This window comes from Scardinius erythrophthalmus (genome assembly GCF_964197995.2).
Source record: "Scardinius erythrophthalmus genome assembly, chromosome: 13".
NCBI classification, from domain to species: Eukaryota; Metazoa; Chordata; class Actinopteri; order Cypriniformes; family Leuciscidae; genus Scardinius; species Scardinius erythrophthalmus.
Window position 1 is genome coordinate 25,677,633 of NC_138233.1, and position 21,454 is coordinate 25,699,086.

A 21,454-nucleotide genomic window follows, 5' to 3' on the forward strand; every position below is an offset into this window, starting at 1 on the left:
TTTGAACACAGTCCATGCCATGGGTGTATTTATTTCAGTGCAAAGATTATTGTTATATAACCAATTAAAAGAGTTTCCAAAAGTGAGTTTGCCAAACTCCTGAACTAAAGCTACACCTTTGAACTTTTGTACGCTCTTGTCTTTAGAATGGCTAAAGGGAGAAAATAAGATTATTCCTAAATACAACACAGATAGCTGATCCTGTCGTTGTCTGCCATAGTCAGTGCCAAACAGTAATAAACACTCTGTTTCTACAAGTGTAATATTATGTGTCCTCTAATATTTGTCTCTGGAGGGTGCATCTGATTTCCCATCTGAATCACTGATATTTTTGCTCAGTTAATTTTTTTTTGCAATAGACTACAATATAAATAGCTGATAAAACTCATATGAAAATGATCAAGTGTAGCAATATGAAATTTAATAAGTACTAAAAATGACTAAAACTAATATTACTTTTTCAGGCAGGTCTAACAGTAGTTTTAAAGGTGCAGTCCGTAACTTATTTGGGTTAAAAATTATCCAAAAATAAATTTTTGAGCTAGTACAGAACCAACCAGCCAGTGTTCAAAACTATCTGCTTGCCTTAGCTCGATTCAAAACGGTAAGCTTGTAATAATGTTTTTAATTCCAGTGGTACTGGTGGATTTCCGCGGGAAATTCGAGCATGTCTTTGCGTCATTATGACACATCTGTACACATAAAGAAGGAGTCTCAGCTAGTAGGCTATGAGTGTGAGGATGTTGGAGGTGGAGATTTATAGCCTTTTCCCACAGTGCTTGATATAATTAAACTTATCAATTTGATGGCGGATCCAGAAAGGTTCAAACGACAATCACCAGAGACAACAGGAGATTCAGTCGTTGTAAAATGCAAAAGACTTCGGACTTCGGAGAAAAAAAGAGACTGCAACCGGGCCCATGCGAAAACAAGGATGATATCAGAAGGGCTTTTGAAAGGTAAAAATTTGATTATATTCCAGTTTTAAATATGCATCTGATTACAGATATGTGTGTTTGTATTTCAAAGAGAACCAGTTCTGAGGAACATTAATTTGTTAGTATGACAATTAGAAATTAAGACTGCACAGAAATGGAAACTGAACTACAGGTAGCCCTAATACACATTAAATGTAGTCATTCAATCCTGATGTTGTTTACATTAACAATTTGAGAACAAAGTATAATTTGCACCGTTTGACGTGATATGATAAGCGATCGTTAGATTTAATCAGTGCAATTTACTGCAATGCTTTTTTTCCCTAAGTTGGTCAGAACAAAAGTGGATGATACTTGTTCAGATGACATTTTCCGGGGAAAATTCTTATGTTGGTCATACTTCCAAAAAGTAGAATCTGTGATTCCGAATGACAGTATCCACACCGGCGCGGTGACTGACTGGCACATTTCGAACAGAGATGGCAACAAAGAGGAAAAACTACAGACTGCAGCTTTAAGGTACAGAAATTGAATAAAGTAATCAAATGGAAAAATATCATTGCATATATCACTCTATAAATTAAAGATTAATCCTTATTAAAGTAACAAAAGGTGATTCAGTCAAGAGCAGTGAGTATTTCCTTATATTTTGTTGTTTGATCAACATTAAATAAAATGTTGTCACTTTAAGACATACTGCACTGTTTCAATAAACTGATACTGTACAATTGTCTTTCTCTACTGTTTACGTTCACTTAAAGGTGACATATGTCCCTTTTCACAAGATGTAATATATTTATATGGTGTCCCCAGAATGTGTCTGAGAAATTTCAGCTCAAAATACCCCCAGATCATTTATTATAGCTTGTCAAAGTTGCCCCTTTTTGGGTGTGAGCAAAAACGCTCCGTTTTTGTGGATCCCTTTAAATGCAAATGAGCTGCTCCGCGCCTCCGTTCAGAAGACGACGATCTTTTACACCATGCTTTTACACGAGCTTCAGTGACAAAACACGCAAATTTCAGTCCAATTTCAGAAATAACAGTAGCAGAGCGCAGCCTTATGGAGAGACTCAGGAAGAGGTTGCAACTTTTAGACTGCACCTGGACGTTTCTGAATGGTTAGTGGATACATTTATGTCTAGTTGTGGAGTTACATTGATTAATCTCATTGACTTGCATGTACCTCCATTACACAAGTTCACATAGTTACCTGAGGTCTTTATAAGACATCTGTTAAATTTTTGTGGTCAAATAGTGTTCTGTGCTCGACTGTGCAGCCAACGACAGACTAGTTTTCATGCTTTGCTCGAACTTTTGCCATTGCGTTAGAACTGGTTACATTGTTGCGAAAACCAAATGGCGGCAGCGTGGGTGGAAATTTGCAGATTAAGGGGTGGTAATATTACACTAATATCCCCTTCCTACGTCAGATGGGGAACGAAATCTGATCGGCTTATGATTTAAAATGCTTGCAGGAAAGGCTTACCAAAACAAAGTTACTGGGTTGTCACTTTTCACATTTTCTGGGTTGGTAGATGCTCCGGGGACACGATTATAGCACAAGATTTTCATGGTATGTCCCCTTTAAGACATAAACGACTGTCTGCTAGGATGCTCACCAATATGGACATGTTGACATCATTTTTGTGTGAATTTGACCGTTCAATTTACTAATAATAAAAAATAAAATAATAAAAATAAAAGCATTTACCAGAATACTGCAGCCATCAAAATCAAAATTTGTTTATTTTTTCAAAATACACTAAAGTTGGTCAATGAAAACTTTTGCCAGTTAAATAAAGATTAAAGAGAATAAACAAATCACAAATTTTACAAAATGTCCCAACTTTTCTGGATTTTGGGTTTTAAAACTTAAACTAAAATAAACTTGCTTAGTGTAACAAATCATCAGTCCATACTCTATATTTGAGGCCTATTAAATAAATTAAAATTGTATTTATTCACAAGTGGTTTATTTGTTCATATTTAAGGAATAAGGAGGATTACCAGTCGAATGATATAAACACATTTTAATTCAATATATCATGTGTATGAGATGTTTAATAAAATAAAAACAGACAAAGGAGCACAATTTGAGGCAAATACACAACCACACATCTGCTGCGTCTCCAATCTTCACGTCAGTATCAGACTGGCTCTTCCACCATCTTGTTGTGCACATGCATCATGCCTAAATCATTAGCAAATGGATTATGTAATTTTCTTGCATACACTTTATTCCCTCAGCAGAGAAAAAGATCTTTCTTTGTTACCTTTGAAATACTTGACTGTTTTGACCTTGAGCTCATGTGTGGCATCTTCATCACACACAAACACAGTCTGCGGGTGCTGCTGGAACGCTGACACAGTCCACATGTGATTCACTCCCTCTTCTATGGCTTTATAGAGGGCAAACGCTTTATGCGAGCCAGTAATAAGGATCATGACCTAAAAATGTCATATAATCAAGTTATTACTGTTTCAGATCAGCCCACAACTGAAATTCTTGATCTTAGTGATGCTGTTGAATCTGTTGCTATTTCTGGCTTAAAGGCTTATAATAGTGAGTGCTTTCCAAAACAAACACAAGTTGCTCGTTTTTATTAATTTTGCATATTGTGTATTCTATAATAATGCATAATATTTTAAAAATGGCACAGGATACTATGCAATTGTTTTTGCAAGCTGTACACTGTATATACTAGCTTACAATAAATGTTCAAAGCCAGAATTATGTAATTTTGGCAATAAAGATGAGCCATTTTATAGCAGCAGCAGGAGTGGCTGACATTTATAGACGTATTTAACGTGCATTAGGAAAAGCATATAAAGATTCTGAAATATGAATATTTGTACCTCTCGAGCGTCCATCACTGTGCCAACACCAACCGTGAGGGCCATGGTGGGCACTTTAGAGAGATCGCCATCAAAGAAACGCGCGTTAGCCAGAATCGTGTCCATAGCCAAGGTCTTAACACGCGTTCGGGACACAAGACTGGAACCAGGCTCATTGAACGCGATGTGACCGTCAGGTCCAATACCTGCAACGTGAATACAAGGCAGGGATGTTTAATGGTGCCATTCACAGGTCAAAGTTCAATCTACTGTCTTACCGCCAACAAAAAGTTCGATTCCTCCAGCAGCTTTGATTTTGGCTTCAAAGTCCTGACATTCCTTCTCTAGATTGGCTGCGTTTCCGTCCAGGATGTGAGTGTTCTCTGCTCGGATGTCGATATGTTTGAAGAAGTTATTCCACATGAATGAATGGTAACTTTCAGGATGGTCTCTAGGAAGTCCTGTAAAAGAAAACAACCATTTGTACTTAGTTCAGTGTTAACTAAATACAGTATATGACAGGCAGTTCAACCCTTGATCCCTCAAGCACAAACGACCGGTCACATACCTACGTATTCATCCATATTAAACGTTTTCACATACTGAAATGATATTTCTCCCTTCTTGTGAAACTCGATCATTTTCTTGTAGCATCCAAGCGGAGTGCTTCCTGCAATACAGACACAATCAGAATAGGCCAGCATTTCAATTGAATGTGCAATATACAAAGTGACTTATTTTACAACTCTACCTGTTGGAAGACCTAGAGTGAAGAATCGGTCAGGTCCTGGATTAAACTTCCTTATCCTGTTCCTGATGTATTTGGCAGTCCATTCGCTGACCTGGTCATAGTCATTGAGTATGATGAGCTTCATGGCTTCACCTGTGCCTGAGAGAAACTATTAGGTAAATCGATGAGGCGCTGCCGCCTTCAGACTTTAGCCCCTATTAAGGTTAGAATAGGGCGGAAGTGCAGTTGCAGCAAACTACACCTCACTGATATCCAGCAGTGCCTTCTGTCAGCAGCTGGAGAGTTTGTTATAACACAACTCTACACTGCAAACACGACGGATTATTGAGGGCCGTTATTCGCGTCGAGTTGCTCTCACTAAGCTATTAAATAGCTACACTTGCTTACAATGCTCTGAATAAAAATTGTTTTATAGAACCCGTCACTAGAAAATTGCGAGGACACCGGAAATAATAATATATGAAACGACATTATAGTTAGGACACTGGACACAAAGAGGTTGTCGTATTTAGTTAGTAAAACACTTACCAGATCATATGTTTGTAAGTTGCAGTAACTCTTCCTGCAGCACAGAGGAACACGATCATGTGATAGAGAGGAAATGTTGCCAAGTTTGCACATCTCACTCAGGACTTTTTCAATGGAAAATACAACGCCTCACACAAACTGAAAACCAGGCAATTCTGCAAGATTTGTACACATATTAATCCACAAATGTATGACACTTTATAAGTACTCTTCCAGCAGCTCTAAAAAACAAAATATTTTAATGTTTAACAAATGGTCTGTGTGGAATCTCGTGCGCCACGGAATAAAACAAAAAAAAAAAATAAGATAAAAAAAGAAAGTAATTGCGACATTTTTCTCAGAATTGCGAGTTTATATCTCATTAAACTTCAGAAATGTTTGATCAATAATCCCAGGAGGTTAATGATATTACATTATATTATTAATATATATATTACATTAATTTTAGGTGATTTGATTTTGGAAGACGTCACACACACACACTAAATAAAACCTTAATTTTTGTCATTTAGATTGACAGAATAATTGCTAAATATTGTAGATACATATGGGGGGAAGCTGAAAAGAATAATAAAACCTGTGAAACTAAAATAGTCATTTAGCCAGCATTTTTTAATAGCCAGAAAAAAGAAAAAAAAAAGAAAGAAAAAAAATTAGTGAGTCCTAATTTATATTATTTTTTACTACAATTAACTGAATATCAATTCAGCAGATTATTAAAATTGTCATTTTTTGGTATGATTTAAAATTTTGGATAGTCAAAAAGATCCTCTGAGGTGGGACAGGCCAACATCACCATTTGCCCACTCTAAAAACCGAATCTGTGATGCGCAAATGCAAACAGGGTGCTGAATGTAAAATAAAGCATATTACCAAAATCTGACCATTTTTGTAACACTTCACCCGTTTTGGCCTATATGTTGAAGTTACAAGTAACATTTGTAAACTTTTTCATAAACCAATAGTTGAAGCAAACTACACTACACAAAACAAATACACAAGCTTTTGCATTATGTTTAAGTAATTCTACAATATAAGCGTGCACACACTGCATGTTTCAATCTGTATTTATTGAAACAACAGTTGACAGAACCAGCATTTAACAGAAACTCAATCATGGGCAAACATAATGGTTCTCAATCAGAAGTCTTACAGCATTATGATTTATGTTTTTCTTAATATAAAAGGACATGCAAATGTATTCTCTCATTGCCAGAGTCACCCCGCTGCAAGGACGATGATTTAGCGTTAGCGGTAACTGGAAATATAAGTTAACATTAACAAAACATTATGTCACATAACATAACGTGTAACGTTAACATAACATTACACAGCGTGATTAATCGAGGTCCATGCCAGGCTTGGCTTCTGTGGCGTCTGCACTGTCAGCAGCAGCTTGCTCTGTGCCGCTGGGCTGAGCTTCAGGGTTTTCCTGCGTGTTGACCGGCCCGTTGGGTTCTGCGGGGTTCTCTTCTTTTGGCAAGTCCACTTTGGGCTTGGGTTTGGTCACAATGGGATTGCAAGTGGAGAACAGCTCCTATGGAAAACAGGAAGAGATTTAGTACAAATGTATCAAAATGGCATTGTGGCAGAAACCTGGAACAGTTATGGTATCAAATGCCAATACCATAGTACTTTTATATGCACCGTAGTACTGAATGATATCTGAATGCTAACATACTCATGTGCTCTAGAAAAAAAGTCAATATAACTGTGACTGACCCGTGTTTTGGCCTGTATCTCTGATATCTTCACCACAGGCTCCACGGCGAGACTCTGTTTACTCTGCTGGTTCATTTTACTGTTCATCCAGATCATGACATCATTCACCATCCTGTCCACTTTCTGAACCTCTGCCTCATCCAGATGATCATACTGCTCGTCCTGTAATTCAGACACGTCAAATCCATTGTGCACTAACCAAGTGCAAATTTGTACCTTATGCAACATTAATCCAACACAACCTCACCTTGGTTTTGTAGGCCTCTACAATCTTCATGTATTGCTGCAACTGTCTGCCCAGCTCTTCAAAAGCTCTGGGTCTCTCCTCAAATTCCGTGTATCTCTCTTGAATGGGTTGGCCGAGATTCTGCAAGATTGTTTTTGATACATTGATAGGCATTAACCGATTGTAAACATAACACAGGTATAATTAGCAATATCAATAGTAATAGTGCTTTGCACTTAGGTGATACAATTTGGAGTTTTCCCTCCTTTTGCACCTCGCTTTTAAATCACTAATCCGATTCATTAGTGGATTCTATTCGTAACTGTGCGGAGTAGAGCTTCCATAGGAATGAACTGAAAACGCTCGCTCTGATCCGCGCCAGTGGACACACACCGTTATGAATGCCTGTGCCCATTTTACATTCAAATTTGCTGCATTTTGGGGGCAGCAATTGCAATAATGGCCTATTTTGGATCCAAAATGGAAGGTTTGCAGAAATTCCACAGAAAGGTGACAAGTTTGCATCCTTGTCTATAATTGCACTGTTGACCTTTCCCTTACCACTTAACCCACCCTTAAACCTACGCATCCCATCAAACCTGACCCCCAACCTTACCCATAGCAGCACAAGTGTATTACAATACGGACATGAACACAGTAAGTACATTGTACCTATTTTTTGATGCAAGTACATAGTAGCTAAAGACACCTAATATAAAGTGTAAGCTTATACATAATTTTCCATCTTACATCATAAATCAAAGACATCAAAAGACATTTAGTACCTTTAGTTCAAGAAGTTTGTCGATGTAAACTTGTTTAGACTGGTCTTCACCATCCTCATACAGCCAGACCTCAGTGTCCTCTAGTTTTAATGAGAGAGCATCTCTGTCCTGTAAGAGAAAACAGAACATTTTCATTCATTTAAATAAAGCTGAAATAAAATAAATACATGATGAAAAATGATAACTATTGTTATCATATGATAAACTTAAACTAATACTACAAAAATTAAACCTAAACAAAATTCTGAAAATATAAAAAAAAGAGCCACTTCATAATATTATTAAATGCTATAACAGTATGTAAATACTAAAATAACACTGTCAAGCACTGAGATTTGTGTCATTCTGACAGGGATATCAATGCAATTTTTGTAAACTTCCACAATAATAATAAAAGTCTGTGATCTCCAAGTTACACTGATATAAAACATCAATATATGGCAAAAATAATACCAGGTCATTCACAGGATTCCCACACCTGACCAATCAATGTCTAGAAATTTTCCACTCTTTTGTAATCACTGGACAAGGATTTCAAAATGGTTTCATGCAGATATTTCACTTATAAAGAGCAAATTCTAGCTAATTTTGTATAGAGTTTCATGAGAAACTCTTCCGATGGACACCATGCGTTTAGATTTCAAGCCATGCGACTGTTCTCACACTCTCATTGACGAACTTCTCGAATATCCCGTGCAGTTTGTCCCTCATCTCGTACACGTACTCCTCCACATAGTTCTTGGAATCGTTGCGCTCCTTCTCAAGCTTGTCCTGCATGATCATCTTTCCCTGAGGAAAAGCAATTTCACAGTAGATTTAACTCAATGTTAAAAAAACATGTCCCCCTTAATCCAGCTTCAGCCGCACAGAAAGCATACCTCGTTCTCCACGAAGAGATTGAGCATGTCATTGGCTAGCTGCCACTGCGGGTTGTTTTCAATGGGCAGCTCCAGGACCTTTGTTTTCACTTTGGGCTTCTTGGCTTGTGGAGGCTGATCCGATTTCTTCTCCTGTTTGCCTTCCTCTGCTGATGTCTGAACAAATCCACGAAGAGAACCATTATAAAGACAAGTTAACAACAACAACTATAACGATAAGCAGGAGGGATTCTGATTGGTTTTCAATGTTTTTATTGTTCATCAGCTGGAAAAAAAGTTTTGAATTAGTCTGATTCCACTGACATCATTCCCTTGTGCCGTTATCATTATAGTTGTGGTGTGGACACTACTATTCTTAGATACATTTTTTCTTTTAAACTATATCTTTATTGTTATCGCTATAGTGATCATCCTTGGTGTGAACGGGCCTTTAGTTATATGATGGGCGTCTGAACGGTAATTTGATAAATGATTGAGTCATTTAATTGATCCCATTTACCTCCATTTCTTCTGTTCCAGCTTTTTTCTCTCCATCTTCCGGATCTCCATTTCCAGAAGTCTTTTGCTCATCTTGATCAACCTGCATTTTGTTCTGTGAATGATTGAAAACACATGGTGGCAACTTTACCCATGATGTAGAGCTGAGCGGTATGAATGCACTGACAACATGGAGTAATATAAAAATCCAGGTCAGGATGAGGGTGTGAAAGCAGTTGTGAGAGAGGGTATGTGGACAGTAATATCCTGAAGCAATACCTCATTTTCTTTTTCTGTGCTCTGCTCTGTGTCCATGCTCTCCTCGTCCTCCTCAGATTTCTGCACCTCCACTAGCGAGGCACTGGAGACACTGAAGATGCCATGGATGTTCACTCGCACCTTCACCTTCACCTTTGAACTCTCGCCTGAGGCCTGGGGAACCACCTTCTGGACAACGTACTGGCCTGCATGACAGTGTTAGTGTACATGTTAACATACAGTCTGTATTCATGACAAGTTTTACAAGACTGTACAGCAAATATAAGCTATGAAAAGCAAACAGCATTTGCAGGCCAAGAATATTTGCCACCTCAATTACTGGCCAAAAAAATACATGTATTTTTGCATTTCCTTAAATTCATTTAGTTTCAATAGCAACAGAATTATTTATTTTGTTTTTCTCCTGTTTCTTCCGGTTTTCACCAGAATATTCAGGTATGGCATTTTTATGAAACATTACAAGGACAATTTTTTTGTAATTAAATACATACATGGATAGGTAGGTACATAAGATTAAAAAAAAACAAAAACAATAAATAATTGCTGCAATTGAAACCATGCATTATTTAGCAAAAAAAAAAAAAAAAAAGACAATTGCCCAGTAACTGCATTTATACCATGATACGTCTTGATATTGAATGCGATAAGTCGTTAAAGTCCCTGTGAAACAGAAGTTGCAACTGACTTTACTTTAGCTTTGTGACGTATTTCCAAGTGAAACGGAATATTGAACAGAGGGCTGGGTTTTACTTTAGCACTCCTCCTCTCCATCCCTCGCTCATAGCAGACTGACTGTTGGAGGGGAGGGGTTAAGGATATTAAACCAAAGCCGTCAAAATGACGTCATCAGACAAGGAACACCATTCCAGAGCGGAAGCAAATTTTCGGATTTTGATTTTGAAACAATTTTGTGTGTATCATGTGTATTAACCACAAAACTAGTAATGTGCGCTAGTAAAGTAAATAGGGTCAATTTTGATTACATGACGACTTTAAAGAAAAGTGCGATATACAATAACTCGTTAAATAATGTGATATTCGATCTGCGATACGATGCTTTAAGTGTGTAAATTGAAATATATTTTGATCGGGATTATGCGCTGAAATCGGGATTACGCGCTGTCCGAGAGGCGGATTCCTGTGCGAGAGTACTTCACTTATTGCATTCAATAACATGAAGCATGTCACATGTATGTGTCCAGTCTATTCTCTGCTGTCTGCGTTGACCATTTTCGTAATATTTTGAAGTATTAAAATCATTCATTTATCTTAAGCCATTGCTATATGCACATCGCAATATGTACATTTGCAATATTTAGATAATTTCGATAAATCGTGCAGCCCTAGTCTGTCTGAATACTCGATTCTGATTGGCTGAAAGGTGTGCATTAAAACAGTTTAAGGCACAGGTAGTTCCAGTCGGCTTAATCACTGTTCTACATTAATGCACACACACAGAGATCGGAGATTGTGCTGCGCACACACACAGAAACATTCAGGAGCAGAGAAACTCATCAACCCTGCCCCGCTACGTTTAGTAATAGAACAGCCTCACTACTCAATCGCTCCATTATATTTCTCAGAAACGAGGAGGTAATGAAGTTTTGAAGTGATTAAACTCACAGCTTTACTGTCACAGCTCTCATTTCTCTCTTTCTCAATAATTAAAACAAATAAATGCTATAAATCCTTCATTCAAACTAATTGTTTAATGCACAGCTAAGCCATGCATTATTCCTTATTTACTCACTAATAAGTCGTCTTTACTCGTATACAGCACTTGGCGAGAGTTCCTTTTGGATGTGTTTTTGTGTGCTTACCGATTGTGGGATCTGGATAAGGGAGCTCTTTAGGGCAGTTGTAATACGCATCCAAGGAGAACGGCTCTCTCCGGTAAAATGTCAACACTTTGGAGAAAGGCGCTGCATGGTTCTTTGGGAACACCTCACAGTCGCTGAAATGGAAAATTGAAAAGCATTCTAAATAAAGTCATGCATTACTATCAAGCACAATGACTGAAATGCAAACTAATAACTTGATCAGGATCTCTGAATGTCACAGCTGCTTGTACCTGACTCCATCTTCAGCTGCAGAATTCCATTTCAGAGAGATGGGAAACGGAACCACGTCTGTTATGGAGATCTCACGGACTTTAAATGCAGGGGAGAGGATAGCGCACTGTGAAATCAGGAAACAGAGCCAATGAAGGGGTCGAAAAACACAGACAGGTCACAAATACAGTCTTGTTAAACTATTAGCATGGCTTTAGTCAGCAGAAGAACCTGACCTGGAGGGCACATCCTCTGGCCACGGCCTCATCTGCATTCAGCGTCGTGCTGGGCTCCTTCCCAAAGAACTTGCCGATTCTTTCTTTAATGGCCGGCATTCTAGAGGCACCGCCAACTATTTCTACAGCATGGACGTCATCTTTTTTCAGATCTGCACAGAAGGAGGTGACAGACAGACAGGGTTAATGAATGATTTCTACGACGTACACCGTTATCATCCAGGAAAGGGTCATTACTTACGAGCTTGTTCCAATAAACTGCGCAAGGGAGGTTCCACTCTGGCTAAAATATCAGCACACATCTCTTCAAACTGAGCCCTGCCACAGGAACAAAACAATATATAAAGCTCAGAATGAACTACTGACAGGATAACATCTCTGATAAAGGACATTAATGAATGTGCAACACAGTATAACAGGTTGTGAATGTAAATGTTCATGCAAAAAAAACCTCTCGACTGCAAAAAACTCATTCCAAACATGACTGTGCGACTCAGATCTCATTTGCATGCTATTGGGATTTGACTCAAGATTGAATATGCAAATGAGATATGAGCAGTGGACAAAATTTTAAAAGCATAGTTCACCAAAAAATTCAAATTCTGTCCTCATTCCAAACCAGTATAAGTCTTTTATTCATCTTTCAAACACTAATGAATGTTTTTTTTATACATTTTTATAGACTTTTACTTTTTTGAAGAATACAACTTTAATGGAGTCAGATTAATTATACTGAAGTCAGATAACTTTATCTGAATTATGCAGGCATCCTTTAACTGCTTTTTGTTCTGATTATTGGTTCAAAATAGCTGCATTCACATGTATGGTTAACAGAAGTGCAAACATACTCTCTCTAGAACACTTGGATTAAACCTCTCAATCAATATCTTTATGAACTTATTGAAGCGTCAAAGTTTTAGTTATCTGGACTTTCAATGAAGGGGCAGGGATCTCTCAGATTTCATTAAAAATATCTTCATCATGTGTTTCGAAAATGAACGAAACCCTTATGGGTTTGGAACGACATGAGGGTCAGTAAATGATAGAATTTTCATTTTTGGGTGAACTATCCTCTCAAGACTAGGGATGTGCGATATTGACAAAAAAAACCTATATCTCTATTTTCTGGGATTTATCGATAACGAAAATTAGACGATATTTTGATGAGTGCTTTTATTGTGTTGATACCTTTGCAGGTTTAGGACTGCAGTGGACAGCTGACTCCTAACGTTTTTGATATTCTTCACATTCCTCACATTATATGGTGGTCAGTTTGCAGCAGTGACAGAAATCATCTTTTCCAATAAGATTAAATAAATTTTAACCTTTTATGGGCATTTTTTCCGTTATAAAGCCATTTTTTAACCTAATTAGATGCATGCATCGTTTTTTTCCCCTTCAAATTCTTACATTTTATCAAATTCTATTAGAATAATAAAACACAATCTTGACAATCTAGTATCAACAAAAGTGATCTTTGCAATGCAGAGGAAACACAGAAGCTGCACCTGAAGTGGCATTTAGATGCACAGACTGTTTAATGCAGATCAGAGGGACATGAATGCATTTTATCTGAAGTTTCAAATGCAGAAATCATGTTTTTGTTGTTTCAAACATAAAACGTTGAATATTGATATTAGAAAATATAAAAATAATAATAAAAAAAGATTCTTTAATTGTTATATTAAATCCAGCAGTAGGTGACAGCAAGTCACTGTGAATGAGTGAGTCATTGAGTTTCAAACGATTCATTCAAACGGCTGATTCATTCAGGAACGAATCATCTGAGTGAGTCATTCGTTCAAACGATTCGTTCATTCACCGTCATGTGTTGCTCAGCGACGCAAAACAGTCCTGTGTCTTTGTTTGGAACTATTTTCGTTGGCGAAATGGAGCAAAAACAGGCAATACTGTGCCTAAAATGTAAGTCACTTAATATTGACTTTTTGTTTATTGAACTGTCGTATAAAATAAATAAATATCACACGTCACTCTTCGTGTGATATTGATTAACTATATTAAATGATATAAATATAAAAGACATACAGAGGTAATCTTGCATAGTGTGCCTTTAAGAAAAAGAGCAGCTTGGAAACGACACGATGGTGTGTAAATGACGACAGGATTTTAACGACTTTGCAAGAGATTTCTTCATTAAATAACTCTGTACCTGTTGAGTTTGCTTGAAACATCAATGTCGTTCATGAAACACTCGATGTTCAGTGGCAGGTCTGAGGAGTTGGCACTCATCAGCTTCTTGAGCTTTTCACATTCCTGGTAGAGTCGCACCAGAGCTCTGGGCTTGGTCTTCACATCCAGCTTGTACTTCACTGCAAACTCGTCACAAAAATGTTTGACCAGCTTCTCATCAAAGTATTTTCCTCCCATTTCAGCATCAAAGGCTGTAGCAAGAATCTGTACGGCCAGGAAAAACAATCCGTCTATCATTTCACATACTGTTCATGACCACATTTCGAGGGTATAAATGTCATTGGTACGCACCTTGAGCTTGCCTTTATTAAATGCACACACAGAGACCTGGTAGCCTGAATGGCCAATATCCACAAACACCACCGTCTTTGGCTTTTCCTCAGGAGCTGGAAGATCCTGCTTGTAGATCCCATATGCCAGAGCAACTGCATGGAGAAACAACAGGTGTCACTTAAGAGTGGAAAATCGGTGTGTTGCAAGTGAAACGGCGCATTAAACCACGAACAACTCACCAGCGGTGGTTTCATTCATGAGTCTCAGACAGTTGAGTCCTGCGATCTGAGCTGCATCGATGACGGACCTCCTCTCAGAGTCGGTATAGAAGCAGGGGACCTTAGAAGCAGGGATTTCAAACAGCGTTCACTCAGGAAAGTGATGTCAGAGTATTCATGATCTCTAAGGTGGATGTCTGTCTCCAATAACACATTCACAGAAAATGGACTGAGGGAACAAATGACCATAGATCATTCACCGAATCCACCTGCAAATCCACCAATTATATGTAGCATAACTGCATCTTTCAGCTGATCTTATGAGATATTAAGACCATTTCGGATGGGACTAGGAAGAGGGAAGAGAAATTTGTGTTCCAAAGATTTTAATCCCATCCAAAACTGCGCAAAACCTGTAAAAATTCTAGAGCAAATTACCAGGCTACGTCTACACTAATCCGAAAACACAGCTTTTTTTATGTATTGGCTTTTTGTTACGATTTTAGCGTTTACTGACGTTTCAGTGTGGATGTGAAACGTTTGGAAAATGCTAGTGTGGACGGAGGGTATTTCGAAACAAAAATGCCATTTTCAAATGTATCCGGATTTATGTAGAAATATCCTCCAAACTCGATCATCTTCTGAGGAATGGAATCCAGTCCAGAGGTGAATGTCTGTAATTGAGAACCGAACGATTCTCCTCATACGTTTTTGACTAACCTGACCAACTGTTTTTAGACTTTGCACCTTTCAATATGAACGGCATTCGGCGAAAAAGTAACATAATATTAATATAAAATTGAGGAAAGTCAAATCATGAAAATTGTATTATCAGTGTCAAGTAAGACACATCTATAGTTTTCTGTGCTCAGTCATGCGAGTTATTATAAGCAGCCGCTTCTATAAACTCATGTAATAAACGAAACCACATCACATGACCTCCTGTAACGTAACGCCCACATCTAGAAAGAACTGTAACCGAAGCGTCGTTCAGAAAACTAGTCCCGTCAGAACAGGGCTTTAGTGATTTGTAAACTCACAGAGATGACACAGTCTGCAACAGGCTTCTTGAGGGCACTCTCAGCGGTCTCCTTGAGTTTGGTGAGGAGCATCGCAGTGACCTGTTCAGTGCTGAACACCTTCTCCTCCTCCATGTACATCACCTACAACAACATCAGAGACGACACGATTGCTAAAGGACAGAAACAGCTCACAAACATTCACACATTCATTGCACAACAGAACTCTGTGCTTGGCTTTACAAGAAGGCTTTGCTGCCAAAACTAGACCTTTAAACAATGCTGGCACAGATCAGTCATCTCACAACATGTTGCGTTTGCACATGGCAATTGAATCTCGGTTTGCTCGATCACGACTTTCAGCTACCTTTATGCCCGTTGTGCCCGATGGCATCTGTGCCAGGTCGTAAACGAGACTAGACTTCATGTTCTGGACAAATGGATCTGAGAATGCCCGACCATGGAAACGCTTGAATCCTTGGACAGTGTTTTTGCAGTTGGTGACCATCTGTGTTTCAAAGGAGACAAAAAACACGTGCATGATTACAAACATGAAGACAGTTTTAAGGGATACATTAAAAAAAATCCTGTCTTAAAGGAGAACTCCGGTCAATTTTAACATTGAGCTCATTTTTTTTGTAAATTTGGAGTGCTGTCAATACAGAGAACAACAACAAAATCGGTGTTGCCTACACCGTGTTATCCTCTTTTTAAAATTTGCACCCTGTTAACTTCAATGGGGCAAGTTCTAAACCTGCTTTTAGCCTCTTAACATCCCAAGTTCTCCTTTAAGAAAACATCACATACCTGGCTTTTTGCTGCAGCTCCAATAGATCGATTTCGTGGTCCGAAAGACACACATGCTCTGTAGTGAAACACAAATAGCCAAACATTATGACAAATGACCGTCCTGGTAATATATAAGCTAAATAATATGATGATTTTGGAACCTAGGACACTTTTTCAGGATTCATTGCTGAATAAATAAATAAATAAGAATAAGAAATAAGAATTTAATCAAAATAGAAATCTTTTCTAACAATATCACTTTCTATCTATCTACTTACTATCTATTCTATTTACTATCACTTTTTAAAATCAATTTAACACATCCTTGCTAAATAAAATTATTAATTTCTTTCAACAACAAAAAAAGAAAAAAAAGAAAGAGACAAAATGACTGACCCCAAACTTTTGAACGGTAGTGTATATTGTAACAAAAGATTTCTATTTTAAATAAATGCTGTTCTTTTTCAGTTTTTTATTCATCAAATAATCCTGATCACAGGTTATATATATATAAAAAAAAATACTATGCAGAACAACTGTTTCCAACATTGATAATAAATCAGCATATTAGAATGATTTCAGAAAGGATCATGTGACACTTTGTGACAGCTTTGACATCACCGGAATAAATTATGTTTTTTTTTTTTTTTTTTTTTTTTTTTATTGTTTATTTAAAAGGGACAATGCACATTAATTAACATTTTTTTGTTTACACTCAAAATGTAAATGTGCCAGAGTTAGCTAGAGAGCTAATTTTCATCTGTAGTCCCTTGGCAGGTCGACACAGCATCATAATACAAAAAGAATACATGTAAAACAGAGAACAATTTAAAAAAATAGATACAAAATACTAAGTACAATACAAAGAAGGGCAGTACCTACAATAAGATAAACCAACTATTAATGATTGCAGTTCTGAGTGTTTTTAATCCATTTCTTAAGTGTAAATTTAAATGATAAATAGCTGTTGCTCTCTCTGAGTTCAATAGGGAGGCAGTTCCAATAATTTGAGGCCCGTACTGAGAAGACTGTTTGGCCAAACTTACTACGTCTATACGGTACAACACAGTCTCCCCTGGTAACTGCCCTTGTTGTCCTGCCACTGCTGTTCTTCTGCTGTATAAATTCACCCAGTGGTGGAGGTGCAAGCCCATGTAAAATTTTAAAAATGAGGCAGGCATCTAAATAATGTAAAAAACTGTCAAAATTGAATAAATTATATTTAATAATAATATTGCAGTGGTGATAGCTGATAGGTTTTTGGTCTAATATTTTTAAGGTTTGTTTATAAAGGATTTCTATAGGTCTGAGAGTTGTCACATTTACTTGGGACCAGCTTGTAAAACAATATGATATGTGAGAAAAAATCATGGCATACATAAAAAGTTTGGCTGCCTCTGTTGTTAAATAGGGCCTTATGTGTCTAAAGTTAGCCAGATTATATCTAATGGTATTAGCCACCTTTTTAACATGCTTTTTAAAAGTTAAATTAGAATCTAAAATAATACCAAGGTATTTAAACTCAGACACAACCATGAGTTTTTCTCCTTCAATAAAAACATCAGCCTGCTGTGCACTTGTGGACCTCTTAGAAAAGAACATACAGACTGTTTTGTTAATGTTAAGATGCAGATGTGACACTTTTAGCCATTCGGAAACATGCACCAATGCTTCGGTTAATTTAGTTGCAGCCTGTTGTTTGTTCTTAGTATGCAGATAAAGAACTGTATCATCTGCATACATTTGTACATTAACAGATTGACAGACTGAAGGCAAGTCATTAATGTACAGGCTAAACAAGATAGGGCCCAATACTGACCCCTGGGGTACACCAATATTACAATCAAGATATGAAGAGTAAGAGTTACCAATATGTACACTCTGTTTCCTGTCAGTTAAATATGACTCCATCCATTTCATGGCCTCATCTGAGAAATTAAAAAAAGATAATTTTGATAATAATGTCCGGTGATTCACAGTATCAAAAGCCTTTTTAAGGTCCAGAAACACTGCACCTACTATGCCACCCTCATCTAATTGTGACTTAATATTTTCAAGGAGGAAACAGTTAGCTGTCTCTGTAGAATGGTTTGTGCGAAATCCAAACTGCATTGAATGCAAAGGGGTATAGCCCAAGTTTAGGTGTTTTTTCAGCTGTTCTGCTACCCATTTTTCTGTCACCTTGGAAATCACTGATAGAATACTAATGGGTCTATAATTTGACACCATTGTTTTATCACCAGACTTATAGATCGGAGATACTACTGCTTTTTTCCACGAGCTTGGAAAAGTACTTTGCCTAACTGACAGGTTGATCAGATGTGCAATAGGGCGAGCAAGTGCGTCCCTGTGTAATTTTAAAAATGAGGTATCCAAACCATGTGAATCCCTTGCTTTTGAATTTTTTAGCGAGGTTATAATTTTTATAACCTCTGATTCAGATATTTCCTGTATTTTAAAAATAGGTTTAGCTTTATCAATATGATTAAGTGGTATAGTTTCAGTTGGGATACCTTGAGCCAGCTCCCTGACTGAATTTATAAAGAAATCATTAAATGTACTTGCTATCATATCATTATCTTGGGTCAGGATTCCATTCACTTTGAGTTCAGGTAAAGTCTTCCTTTGTTCTTTATTCCGACCAGTTAATTTATTAAGATTTCTCCAAATAAGTTTCCCATTTCCTTGAGCTTCATTAATAATTCTAATAAAAAACTCTGCCTTAGACTTTCTTAAATTCCTTAAAACCTTATTTCGGAGAGTTGTAAAAGTGAGCCGGTCGCTACCATGCCCTGATTTTAGAGCCCTCTTTAAAGCAAAGTCTCGTTCTTTCATTTGTTGCCAGAGAGTGTCATTTAACCATGGTAAGGTGGTCTTTTGCCCATGTTTACATTTCACCTTTCTTGTGAAAGCTGCTCTTATCTCAGTAATAGTAGAAATAAAAGTGCTGCAGCTATTCTCAGTATCTCTGCTAGTTAGGAGGTCAGACCAGTCAATTTGGTTTATAGCTTTTTCTAAATTAATTGTTTCATTATTAGGAATTTTCTCATAGAATTGATTTCTTGAGGTCGAATTTACACATTTTTTTCTAGTTATTTTCCTTACCAGCAGTGTGATATTATGATCGGACAGACCAGTCAGCAGATTATGTGATGTAGTTACTCTCTCAGGTCTATTCGTAAATATCAGATCAATTTGAGTCTGAGAGGAGTTGGTTATTCTTGTTGGACCTTGTATCAGTTGGGAAAGATTGAATTTATTTGTTATCTCTTTAAGTTTTTTTCTCTCAGTTTTTTTATCCCAATTTATATTAAAGTCGCCCATTAGTATTAACTCCTTTTTACCATCACATTGCTTAAGAATATTATGGAGATGCTCATAAAATATGTTATTGGTTGATGGTGGTCGATATAGGCAAATGACAATGAAAGACATTTGAGGAGATAGTGACATATTCAACCCAATATACTCCATGTCTATTTCCTGTGACCATTCAATGAGATTACATGTTATTGTGTTTTTAACATATACTAGCAATCCTCCCCCCCTGCCCTTGTTTCTATCCCTCCTAAACACATTATACCCAGAAATGTCAAGAGCAGCCTCAGGTGAGTGCTTGTTAAGCCATGTTTCGGAGAGACCAAGAAAGTCCAAGTTAGAGTGAGACAGTAAGTGTTCTATCTGATTGCTTTTGGAAACAATGCTACGTATATTTAAATGTCCGCCGAGTAATCCCTTGGGTTTGGATTGCGGATCCCAGATCAGTTTAGCATGATTAAGAGTTTTGAAACATTAAACATTAGCATGATTAATGTTTTGAATGTATATTTAAAAAGAAAACCATTATTTTAAATAGTAATCATAATTCACAATATTGCTGTTTTTGTTGATTTGATCAAATAAATGCTTGATGAGCATAAGGGACATAAAAAAAAACCGTAATGTTTCCAAACTTTTGACCAGTACTGTACACACACATATATTATATATTAATTTATTCTCATAACTTTTATGTTAGATGCAATTGATCAATTTGACAGTACTGATATTATTATATATATATATATATATATATATATATATATATATATATATATATATATATATGGAAATAAGCATAAAAATGCATAAAAAATTGTCGATCTAAATACAATACAATAAAAGTACAATATAACCTGAAGTGAAAGGGAAAACATTTTAATAATGAAGTGATACAGGTTTAGTGTAACAGCCTGCTGTTTCTCAATCTACACTAATTAGAAAGCACCATTTCTAAACATAATAGTATGGTAATACCATAGTGTTTTTTTAAAGTGCCATAGTATTTGAGTTTTGCCATCTCGCAGCAGAGCACTAGCGTTAGGGAGGCTCCACACTGCCAGATCAATGTCCGTCACAGACAGAGAGCCAGGTAACAGCAGATCTCCACCGGCACACAGCTCAGGTAAAGCTTGGCGTGATCACTACTCTGTATGTATTTGTGTTATGGATGAGTAAATAAAGCAGACTCACGGTGTGCATCGGTCGCTGTATTCATTGGCCACAGTCTCGATTCCTCCGGCTCGAGCTACCGCTACATAGCAGTTCAGAAAACCCACGTCAAAACCCACTACTGACATCTTAAAAACAACGTGATTACTCAGATACAATAAGCCCGAACACAAATGTGGACTAGATGATCGATCTGTAAAATGTGAGGAGTAAATAAGACGGTTTTAATTCATTATTCTACTGTAACTTCTTAGAGGAATGAGGCTGCAGATGATAAACGCCGCTCATGAAAAAACAGGACCACTTCCGGTTCAAGGCGGAGCTAAAAGGTCCAACTCAAAGGTTCTCATCTGAATCCCTTTGAATTTGACTGGTGTTTCAGATTTTTTTAGTTGTACTTCTAATGTGTGTACTCTACATTTAGTAATGCATTGACAATTCTTGTTTACAGATTTATCTATATTCTTTACATATTTATTTGAAATATTTATTTAGGTATTCTTAGCACAGAGTAAGCTAATCATCTATTTTTTTTTCTTGACTTTTTAAAGTTATATGTACATATTACATGTGTCTTATTTGATAAAGTTAGACTGACAAACCCTTGGCTAACTGCTAGTTGGTCATACTAGTTCTTAAAATACAATATTGAGATAATGCCTATGTTTAGGCTACTGGCCCCTAATCTTACACAATACTATAAACGAAAAAAGCTCTTGATTTCAAATGTATCTCAAGTAGGGAAGG

At 37.0% G+C, this 21,454-nt stretch overlaps 2 protein-coding genes across 4 annotated transcripts; both read right to left on the bottom strand.

Moving 5' to 3' along the window:
• Positions 1–2,948: 2,948 nt before the first annotated feature.
• On the bottom strand, positions 2,949–5,154 carry gnpda1 (glucosamine-6-phosphate deaminase 1). 3 transcript variants are annotated; one of them, XM_081382313.1, is made up of 7 exons: positions 5,053–5,154; positions 4,525–4,662; positions 4,342–4,443; positions 4,052–4,234; positions 3,795–3,979; positions 3,212–3,386; positions 2,949–3,129 (listed from the first exon to the last, which is right to left on the bottom strand). In XM_081382313.1, the coding sequence occupies exons 2-7, from the start codon at positions 4,646–4,648 to the stop codon at positions 3,086–3,088; spliced, it is 813 nt and encodes a 270-aa protein (XP_081238439.1). In that variant the 5' UTR covers positions 4,649–4,662; positions 5,053–5,154; the 3' UTR covers positions 2,949–3,085. The 3 variants fall into 3 exon arrangements, with proteins under 3 accessions (XP_081238439.1, XP_081238441.1, XP_081238440.1); XM_081382315.1 differs by having other exon boundaries at positions 4,525–4,615; positions 5,053–5,110; XM_081382314.1 differs by having other exon boundaries at positions 4,525–4,672; positions 5,053–5,110.
• A 953-nt stretch (positions 5,155–6,107) lies between these two features.
• hspa4b (heat shock protein 4b) lies at positions 6,108–21,442 on the bottom strand. The gene is made up of 19 exons (XM_081382639.1): positions 20,729–21,442; positions 16,235–16,292; positions 15,795–15,935; positions 15,449–15,571; positions 14,430–14,529; positions 14,209–14,342; positions 13,877–14,121; positions 11,948–12,024; positions 11,707–11,858; positions 11,491–11,597; positions 11,240–11,373; positions 9,420–9,604; positions 9,163–9,255; positions 8,664–8,819; positions 8,449–8,574; positions 7,786–7,893; positions 7,022–7,141; positions 6,775–6,936; positions 6,108–6,589 (listed from the first exon to the last, which is right to left on the bottom strand). Exons 1-19 carry the CDS (start codon positions 20,833–20,835, stop codon positions 6,392–6,394), a joined length of 2,526 nt encoding a protein of 841 aa, XP_081238765.1. The 5' UTR covers positions 20,836–21,442; the 3' UTR covers positions 6,108–6,391.
• Positions 21,443–21,454: the final 12 nt, after the last annotated feature.

Excerpts from the sequence above, each read along its gene's own strand:
- hspa4b (XM_081382639.1), bottom strand. The coding sequence starts at position 20,835 with ATGTCAGTAGTGGGTTTTGACGTGGGTTTTCTGAACTGCTATGTAGCG. Across the intron at positions 14,122-14,208 it reads TTAATAAAGGCAAGCTCAAG|ATTCTTGCTACAGCCTTTGA; the intron begins GTGCGTACCAAT and ends CTGGCCGTACAG. Across the intron at positions 9,605-11,239 it reads TTATCCAGATCCCACAATCG|GCCAGTACGTTGTCCAGAAG; the intron begins GTAAGCACACAA and ends ACTGTCATGCAG.
- gnpda1 (XM_081382313.1), bottom strand. The coding sequence starts at position 4,648 with ATGAAGCTCATCATACTCAATGACTATGACCAGGTCAGCGAATGGACT. Across the intron at positions 4,444-4,524 it reads CACTCTAGGTCTTCCAACAG|GAAGCACTCCGCTTGGATGC; the intron begins GTAGAGTTGTAA and ends TCTGTATTGCAG. Across the intron at positions 4,235-4,341 it reads TAATATGGATGAATACGTAG|GACTTCCTAGAGACCATCCT; the intron begins GTATGTGACCGG and ends TTTCTTTTACAG.